We start from the raw sequence: 10,041 nt of genomic DNA, 5'->3' as shown, positions 1-10,041 counted from the left end.
CGCGAAGAGGGGAGGAGAGGCGGGCCCGGAGCCCCCCGCTGCTGGCGGCCACAGGGCGGCTGGACCAGGAGGTCGGTGTCCAGCCCAGGAGGGGAGCCTCAGGCCAGGGAGGGGCAGAGGCTAGGCCTGAGGCCTGGACCGTTCAGTGAGCAGGACCCGGTTCCGCCCGAAGGATGAAGACTTGTCTTTAAATATGACAACGTACAGGAAAGGCCCATCAGCCGATCTCCCCCTGCCTGGCCCACAGCGCCCCTCAAACCCTCACCACCCTCTTTCATTGCCTAGCCTGCCTCCCTACCTCCTCTCTGAGGTCGCTCCTCATTCTTGTGTTACCCAGGACACGGACCGGCAGCATTCCCCTTTCTGTGGAATGACAGTGTCTCTCTCTCATTGTAACTTATCCTCAGGCCCATTCGACCATCCCCTCTTGCTTCCTCACCCCCTTCCTTCAGGCAAGGGACCCTCTGCCTCTCCAACCCACTCCCAGCCTCCTTTCTCTTGGTTCCGTGGTCATGCCTGCCTCCCTGTCTCTCCCACCCACACACACCCACTATCCTCCCAGCTATCCCAGCACCCTCCTTCCTAATCTTGGGAGACATCTCATCTGGCTGGTCGGGAAAATTCCAGGATCTAGGCCACACTTCTCAGCAGACATGCCCATCCTTGGGGAGGAGGAACAGGAGAGAGCCTGAGGAAGTTCTAGGCGACAGGGGGATGATGGGAACAAGGTCAGGCCGGGATGCCCCTGAGGACAGAGACTGTGGGGAGACTGGGTCTGGGAAGAAAGCAAAGGAGCTAGAGCCAGGGCCAAAGGAAAAGGGGGGGCAGCAGGGAGGTATTTGCGGGGGAGGTCCAGCAGCTGTCTTTCCTAAGACAGGGACACATGGGGCTGGTTATTCCTCTTGTCACATGTGGAACGGTAGATGGAAGAGGGAGACAGAAAAAGCAAAGGAGGGCCCCATGCACAGAGAGCTGTGTGTGTAGCCCTCCAAGTCACTAGACCCCAGCAGACCAGCACCTAAGCCCAGGCTTAACCCGGTACATGCGTGCACATACAGTGCCCCGCACCTGACAGTCCTCTCAACCGGTCTAAACCCTTTCCCCATAACACCAGCCTATAACAGGAGATTTCTCTCATGTGGGCAGTTATCCGTATTCCCACTTCAAAAAGGGGAATAACAAGACAGGACTCCCTAGGGTGTTATAGAAAGAAAAACAGGAAAGCAAGTGTCCTGTTGGATTTCAGCAGCAGGTGTGATGTCCAGGGAAAAGAAATTTGGATAGCCAGGAAGTGAAAACCCCACCAATCTAAAACAAGACCTCTGGGCTTCTTCCCCAGTGACACAAATGTCCTGCCAGATTCCTCCTGGAAAAAAACCTCTGCTCCTGTCCCCCTCCAGGTCCCAGGTTGCCCATGTCCAGGAAAAGATGAATCCCCCTATCCAAGTCTTCTCCAGGGTGTGTGTGGGTGGAGGAGTGGACCCTGGTCCAGGCAGGGGCTCCAGGGAAGAGAAGGCGTCACTTCCGGGGGCCTTCGCCAGTGTCTGGTGGTTCCCTCCTCTGATTGGGCAGAAGTGGCCCAGGCAGCCGTGTGACCTGCTGCTGTGGAGGGGCTTTGCCCCACCGCCACATGTCTTCCTACCCATCTGCTCCCCAGAGGGCTGCCTGCTGTGCACTTGGGTCCTGGAGCCCTTCTCCACCCGGTGAGTGGCCAGCAGGGTGTGGGGTTATGTGAGGGTATGAAGGACAGCAAAGAGCAATGGTCTCCCAGCTGGGGGAGGGGCAGGCAAACTGGAACCTACAGGCACTGACCTTTGTCGAGAAGAGTGTAGCCTTCCCAGAATGGGAGGAGCAGGGCAGAGCAGGGGTAGGGGGTGGGGTGCTGGTTTCTGAGGGACTGATCACTTACTTGGTGGAATACAGCACAGCCCTGGCTGGCCCTAAGGAAAGGGTACATGAGCCCAGGGAGAAAATAAGAGAGGGAGCTGCACTTCGGGCTTAGCGAACACAGTACTAAGATGGACACATCCCCAATCCCCATTCTTAGCTGGTCATTCCTTGTTAGCTTAAGGTTCTGAATCTGGCGCTAGGGAAGCTGGGCTAGGCGAGCCAGGGCGCAAGGAGAGGGTAATGGGAGGAGGGCCCATGCATGTTGACAGACCTACAGGAAATCCCAATATTGAATCAGGTGCAAGCCTCTTTGCACAACTTGTGAAAGGAGGAGGAAGCCATGTGGGGGGTCCTGTGAAGGAACCGGAAGGGGTTCTGCCAAGGGGGCAGGGAGGCAGGTGTGAGCTATGAGACAGATATGTTAGTGGGCGCCTAAGGCAAGTAAGCCCCTAAGGTGGGCATCACCCAGCAGGTGCCCCTTCCTGGGTAGCTGGTCTCAGGAAGGAAGTCCCAGGACTGTTAGCCCATCTCTTGACCTCAGATAATGGAGTATTTCAGGACTTGGAGTCCAAAGAAAAGCTCCAGAGGCTTTATGTGTGGGGGTACATAGGGAAAGAATAGAGGTTAATGTCTCCCATACTGCCCTTTAATCCTGACCTCTAAGTGGTCCCAGTTACAGCTTTGTGCAGTTTGTTCCGCCCCAGCCCCACTCCCCACTGCAAAAGTTACCCCTCAACATATTGTGCATGTTTGCCAATTCCTCACCCGGGCCCTGCATCCCATTTTCCACTCTCTTCTCCAGGCTGAAGCCACAATACTTTCCTTCTCTATCCCCATCCCAGATTTTCTCTGACCTAACAACCAAGGTTGCTCAGAATTTAAGGCCAATTAAGATATGTGTGTATACATACCATGTCCTGCTGTTCTCAGCAGGGGTAGGCGGCACCAAATCCATGTCAGATTCACTGAGGAGGCCTGACAAAAAGGAGACACCATATGCTTTCTTTTTTTTTTTTTGAGACGGAGTTTTGCTCTTATTGCCCAGGCTGGAGTGCAATGGCGGGATCTCAGCTCATAGCAACCTCCACCTCCCAGGTACAAGCGATTCTCCTGTCTCAGCCTCCCAAGTAGCTCGGATTACAGGCATATGCCACCATGCCCTGCTAATTTTTTTGTATTTAGTAGAGACAGGGTTTCACCATGTTAGTCAGGCTGGTCGCGAACTCCTGACCTTGGACTCCCAAAGTGCTGGGATTACAGGCGTGAGCCACTGCACCCGGCGCACCATATGCTTTCATCACAAGAAAATGTGAGGGAAGTCAGGCCTTTGGCAGTTCCAGGCTGGTCAGCATCTCAAGCCCTCCCCAGCATCTGTTCTCCCTGCCAGGCAGTCTCTTCCTAGAAACTCGGTTAAATGTTCACTCTTCTTGCCACTTTCAGGATAGATTCCTCATCCTTGGCCCGCCTTTGACCCACCCTACTCTGCCCAGAAGTGCAAGAGCCCAAGCCGCCTCCATGGCCCCAGGAAGGATTCAGGGGAGAGGCCCCAAACAGGGAGCCACGCCAGCCAGACACCCCGGCCAGAATGGAGCTGACTGGTGAGAACACTCTTGAGGGGCTAGGGCCAGATGGAAACATGACAGAAAGGGAGAGAGAAAGGAGACACACTGCAGGGGCAGGGAGCTGGGGGAACCCATTCTCTCAAAAATAAGGGGTCTGAGGGGTGGATTCCCTGGATTTCGGGTCTGGGTCCTGAATGGGAATTCCTGGAATACTAGCTGACAATGATTTCCTCCTCATCTTTCAACCTCACCTCTCCTCATCTAAGAATTGCTCCTCGTGGTCATGCTTCTCCTAACTGCAAGGCTAACTCTGTCCAGCCCGGCTCCTCCTGCCTGTGACCCCCGAGTCCTCAGTAAACTGCTTCGTGACTCCCATGTCCTTCACAGCAGACTGGTGAGAACTCCCATCATTATCCCCTTTATCCGCGTTAACTGGTAAGACACCCATACTCCCGGGAAGATACCACTTCCTCTAACTCCTTGAGCCAATGACTATTCTTCCCATATTGTCACCACCTACTGATCACACTCCTTGACAAGGATTAATCTTTGCAATACAGCCATCATTTAAAAGCTCTCATCTAGACGTAGTACTCATGGAGGACTACCCTTCTCACTAGGCTACCGTAGCCCTATTTCAGCTCCCTTCTCCCCCCAACAATCTTTTTCAACAGAGCCTGTGCCCAGAGGTTAACCCTTTGCCCACACCTGTCCTGCTGCCTGCTGTGGACTTTAGCTTGGGAGAATGGAAAACCCAGATGGTAAGAAAGCCGTTCCTAACCTTGGCTTCCCTAAGTCCTGTCTTCAGTTTCCTACTGCTTCCCATGGATTCTCCAACATTTTTGAGCTTTTTAAAAATATCTCACCTTCAGCTTGGCCACCCTAACCCAATCTACATTCACCTATAATGATAGCCTGTGGATAAGATGATGGCTTGCAGGTCCAATATGTGAATAGATTTGAAGCTGAACACCATGAAAAGCTGGAGAGAAATCACTCATGGCCATGCCTTTGACCTATTCCCATTCAATCTTCTTAAATTGGCATGAAGAAGTAAGACTCATATGTCATCCACAGATGACACAAAGCTGGGAAGTACCGCTAAAATAACAAAAGACTGAATCAAGATTCAAATCACTGAAAGACTAGGTCAAAAACAAGTTGAAATAACAGAGATATAAAATTCTACATGTGGGCCAGGAGCTCACGCCTGTAATCCCAGCACTTTGGGAGGCCGAGGCTAGTGGATCAGCTGAGGTCAGGAGTTTGAGAGCAGCCTGGCCTACATGGCGAAACCCCATCTCTACTAAAAATACAAAATTAGCCGGGCATGGTGGTGCATGCCTGTAATCCCAGCTACTCAGGAGGCTGAGGCAGGAGAGTTGCTTGAATCTGGGAGGCAGAGGTTGCAGTGAGCCGAGATCATGCCAATGCATTCCAGCCTGGGCGACAAGAGCAAAACTCCATCTCAAAAAGAAAAAAAGAAAAAGAAAAAAGTTCTACATGTGTAAATTAACGAGTAAAGTCCTATGCCAGCTTTCAGGTCATAATCCCCTGCTTCCATCATTTAAGCCTCTGGCCCTAGCACTTCCTATGAAAAGGATCTGAAAGAATTAAATTGCCCCCAAACTTGCCATGTAACATTACTGAAGCAGCTATTCTTAAAGCTAGTAATTCTTTTCTGTTCGATGTTTAGCATCCCCATTGTGGAAATGCTCCTAGAGAACTCTATTCTGAGTGGACTACACTTAAATATACTGGCCTGAACCCTGGACATCCCCCTGAAGACATATGCTAATTTATTAAGAGAGACCATATTAAACTAACATGTGTCCAGAAAGCAGCAGCCTGAATAGTAAGAGACCAGAAGCATGTTTTATGAGCAATAATTTTAAAAACTAAAGTCTATCCTCAAGAGCATCTCTTCTTCCCTCAATACTGAGTCAGGGAAGAAGCGCAGTTCCTACGGGTCCCTTTTAGTCCTTTCTTTTCATCCTTATGATCATTATGATAGAGTCTCATATCTACATTTAGTTTATTTATTTATTATTATTTATTATTTGAGATGGAGTCTCACTCTATCCCCCAGGCTGGAATGCAGTGGCACGATCTCAACTCACTGCAACCTCAGCCTCCCTGATTCAAGCGGTTCTCCTGCCTCAGTCTCCCAGGTAGCTGGGATTACAGCTGCCCACCTCCATGCCCAGCTAATTTTTGTATTTTTGGTAGAGATGAGGTTTCACCATGTTGGCCAGGCTGGTCTTGAACTCCTGACCTCAGGTGATCCACCTGCCTCAGCCTCCCAAAGTGCTGGGATTACAGGCGTGAGCCACTGCACCCGGCCTTCATTCAGTTTAAAAATCAAATGATCCTAAAGTTTTGCAGCAGAAAGAGTAAATTTGCAGCACTAGAACCAAGAGGTAAAAGCTATAACAGGGCAGATTTCAGCAACATAAGAAAATAAGGAGCTCTTCTCACTGAAACCAAGTTTAAGACCAGGCTGGACTAGCGGACCCTGGAGTTTTTGAAGCAGAGGCTGATGACCAGTTGTCGGGATACTGTGAAGGAATTCCTGCCCTGGGTGGGACCTTGGTCCTGTCCAATTCTCAGCCCTTATGATTCACTCTGCTGGCTACTCCTACAGGTTCCCCACCCGCTATTAGTGTGCCCTTTGAGGCAGTGCGCTTCTGTCTTCCATCTCTTTCTCAGGAGGAGACCAAGGCACAGGACATTCTGGGAGCAGTGACCCTTCTGCTGGAGGGAGTGATGGCAGCACGGGGACAACTGGGACCCACTTGCCTCTCATCCCTCCTGGGGCAGCTTTCTGGACAGGTCCGTCTCCTCCTTGGGGTCCTGCAGAGCCTCCTTGGAACCCAGGTAGGTCCCCAGTCAAGGGATCTGTAGAAACTGTTCTTTTCTGACTCAGTCCCCCTAGAAGACCTGAGGGAAGAAGGGGTCTTCCAGGGAGCTCAAGGGCAGAAGAGTTGATCTACTAAGAGTGCTCCCTGCCAGCCACAATGCCTGGGTGCTGGTATCCTGTTTTTCCTACTTAGACAAGGGAGGCCTGAGATCTGGCCCTGGTCTTCGGCCTCAGGACCATCCTCTGCCCTCAGCTTCCTCCACAGGGCAGGACTACAGCTCACAAGGATCCCAATGCCATCTTCCTGAGCTTCCAACACCTGCTCCGAGGAAAGGTGCGTTTCCTGCTGCTTGTAGGAGGGCCCACCCTCTGCGTCAGGCGGGCCCCACCCACCACAGCTGTCCCCAGCAGAACCTCTCTAGTCCTCACACTGAACGAGCTCCCAAACAGGACTTCTGGATTGTTGGAGACAAACTTCACTGCCTCGGCCAGAACTACTGGCTCTGGACTTCAGAAGCGGCAGCAGGGATTCAGAGCCAAGATTCCTGGTCTGCTGAACCAAACCTCCAGGTCCCTGGACCAAATCCCCGGATACCTGAACAGGATACACGAACTCTTGAATGGAACTCGTGGACTCTTTCCTGGACCCTCACGCAGGACCCTAGGAGCCCCGGACATTTCCCCAGGAACATCAGACACAGGCTCCCTGCCACCCAAACTCCAGCCTGGATATTCTCCTTCCCCAACCCATCCCCCTACTGGACAGTACACACTCTTCCCTCTTCCACCCACCTTGCCCTCCCCTGTGGTCCAGCTCCACCCCCTGCTTCCTGACCCTTCTGCTCCAACACCCACCCCTACCAGCCCTCTTCTAAACACATCCCACACCCACTCCCAGAATCTGTCTCAGGAAGGGTAAGGTTCTCAGACACTGCTGACATCAGCATTGTCTCATGTACAGCTCCCTTCCCTGCAGGGAGCCCCTGGGAGACAACTGGACAAGATTTGCTACTTTCTCCTGAAACCCAAAGCCCTGGTAAAAGGGATACACAGGACTGAAAAGGGAATCACTTTTCAGTGTACATTATAAACCTTCAGAAGCTATTTTTTTAAGCTATCAACAATATTCATCAGAGCAGCTAGATCTTTGGTCTATTTTCTGCAGAAACTTGCAACTCACTGGTTCTCTATGTGCTCTTTTTCTATGACAATTCTGCAAAGGCCTGGGCTGGCCTGGCATTTGAAGAGAGGGAGAGACCTTGCATCAGAAAAGGTCTTGCATCAGAAAACAGAGAAAGGGTAATTTCCTTTGCTTCAAGTTCAAGGCCTTCCAACGCCCCCATCCCCTTTACTATCATTCTCAGTGGGACTCTGATCCCACATTCTTAACAGATCTTTCCTCTTGAGAAATGAATAAGCTCCCTCTCAGAGATGCTGTCCCTATACAATAGACAAAACTGAGCTTGTATAAGGAATAAATGAGAGCACCCAAAAGCTCCCTGAAAACAAGGGAAACATGTTCTTCGAGAGCGGCAATAGATCCCCCTCACCCTGCCACCCCCAACAAAAAAGCTAACAGGAAGCCTTGGAGAGCCTCACACCCCAGGTAAAGCTGTGTAGACAGTTCAGTCAAGACAGGACCTGGATGTGACAGCTGAGCAAACAGCTAGAGCTTTGGCAGCTCAGCAGGAGGCTTTGCCAGGCATGGACGCCTGCCTCCCTCCTGTGGAGGTCAGGGGGAAGTGCAGGAAGTGGCATGAGTCAGGCTCCTTGAGCTCACACAGCAGGAAAACAAGTACAAGTCAAGTACAAGTTGAAGGCTCATTTCCCAGTTCCCACAAATGCATCTAAAAAGCAGCCCTGTGTGACCACCATAAACTCTGCTAGGAGATCTCTAAAAAGGAGTCAGGCTTATGGGTTTTGCAAATAAGTGCTGCCTTGGTGCTCAGGAAAAGGAGGTTTATGTTGTACAAAAACACAAATTCCATTGCAAAAGTCAACCTGCTACCGCCAGAGATTCCTGTAGGAAAACTAGTGGAAGCTTTTTGCTCTCCCTCACCCCTGAGGAAGGAAAGGCTACCATGGAGGTAGAGGAGCCAGGAACCCAGAAACCCAAACACGGCCACAAATACCGCAGGGTCACCAAAGGCATTCCAAAGCAGTAGAATGTAAGGCAGTGCGCTAGGAACCTTGTGTACCTTACCTTTCGTAACATTCACACAACTCTGTAAGGCAGGTATTACCTTTTCTATTTTAGAGATGAGGAAACTGAGGCTCAGAGAAGCCAGGTGAGTTATCAGTGGTTACACACCCTATGGGCAGAAGAAACACCCTAGTCCAACCTCATTCTAGGGTCCATACTCTCCCCAGTGTGGTACACAGTCCTATATGTCATTTAATGATTCTATTTACTGGGAAAGACATACAAATCCTTAAGTAGTAACAATTAGAGTTCTGAGGCCAGGCGCGGTGGCTCCCGCCTGTAATCCCAACACTGTGGGAGGCCAAGGCGGGCAGATCACGAGGTCAGGAGATCGAGACCATCCTGGCTAACATGATGAAACCCTGTCTCTACTGAAAATATGAAAAATTAGCCGAGTATGGTGGCAGACGCCTGTAGTCTTGAACCTGGGATACAGAGGTTGCAGTGAGCCAAGATCGCGCCACTGCACTCCAGCCTGGGCAACAGAGTGAAACTCCATCTCAAAAAAAAAAAAAGAGCTCTGAGTAGAAAACCAAAGTTCTTGGTGGAGGTGACCAATTTAGACATCTCCCCATGTCCCTCTCTCCCTTCATGGACCGAATAGTTTTTCCTAGAGAAGGAATCAACAAATGCACAAAGCTCAAAAATGTTGTCCAAATCTCAAATGCTGTCAGTTTCTGCATAGAAGATAAATAGTTCATTCACACTACAAATTCCAGCATGCAGTCAAGGGAATGCTAAGTGGAAACTAACTTACTGACATACTGAGCTAGGTTAAATTTAATAATCAAATGAAACACTTTATAGCACATGAAAGTGTCAGCACCTAGGATACGATACACCAATGGGACCAGAGAATGATGGGTTCCCAGCACAGACGGATGAGAGACAAGAATGGCAAAACTGCAGGGCCAGGTGTGGCGGCTCACACCTGTAATCCCAGCACTTTCGGAGGCCGAGGCAGGCGGATCACCTGAGGTCAGGAGTTCGAGACCGGCCTGACCAACATGGAGAAACCCCATCTCTACTAAAAAATACAAAATTAGCTGGGCATTGTGGTGCATCACCTGAGGCTGGGAGTTCGAGACCGGACTGCCCAACATGGAGAAACCCCATCTCTACTAAAAATACAAAATTAGCTGGGTGTGGTGGCGCATGCCTGTAATTCCAGCTGTTTGGGAGGCTGAGGCAGGAGAATCGCTTGAACCCGGGAGGCGGAGGTTGCAGTAAGCCAAGATCATGCCATTGCACTCCAGCCTGGGCAGCAAGAGTGAAACTTTGGGAGGCCGAGACAGGTGGATCACGAGGTCAGGAGATCGAGACCATCCTGGCTAACACGGTGAAACCCCGTCTCTACTAAAAATACAAAAAAAAACTAGCCGGGCGAGGTGTCGGACGCCTGTAGTCCCAGCTACTTGGGAGGCTGAGGCAGGAGAATGGCGGGAACCCGGGAGGTGGAGCTTGCAGTGAGCTGAGATCTGGCCACTGCACTCCAGCCCGGGCGACAGAGCGAGACTCCATCAAAA

General features: G+C 51.0%; 1 protein-coding gene across 5 annotated transcripts; it reads left to right on the top strand.

Moving 5' to 3' along the window:
* Positions 1–1,400: 1,400 nt before the first annotated feature.
* Positions 1,401–7,813, top strand: THPO (thrombopoietin). 5 transcript variants are annotated; one of them, XM_017866289.1, is made up of 7 exons: positions 1,401–1,703; positions 3,331–3,488; positions 3,719–3,846; positions 4,127–4,213; positions 6,162–6,329; positions 6,566–6,646; positions 6,763–7,813. In XM_017866289.1, the coding sequence occupies exons 2-7, from the start codon at positions 3,476–3,478 to the stop codon at positions 7,144–7,146; spliced, it is 861 nt and encodes a 286-aa protein (XP_017721778.1). In that variant the 5' UTR covers positions 1,401–1,703; positions 3,331–3,475; the 3' UTR covers positions 7,147–7,813. The 5 variants fall into 5 exon arrangements, with proteins under 5 accessions (XP_017721778.1, XP_017721772.1, XP_017721767.1 ...); XM_017866296.1 differs by having other exon boundaries at positions 1,612–1,703; positions 6,578–6,646; XM_017866283.1 differs by having other exon boundaries at positions 6,578–7,813.
* Positions 7,814–10,041: the final 2,228 nt, after the last annotated feature.

This window comes from Rhinopithecus bieti, unplaced genomic scaffold, assembly GCF_001698545.2.
Source record: "Rhinopithecus bieti isolate Rb0 unplaced genomic scaffold, ASM169854v2 scaffold_2432, whole genome shotgun sequence".
In the NCBI taxonomy this organism is placed as follows: domain Eukaryota; kingdom Metazoa; phylum Chordata; class Mammalia; order Primates; family Cercopithecidae; genus Rhinopithecus; species Rhinopithecus bieti.
This window is presented reverse-complemented; position numbering and strand designations above follow the sequence as displayed.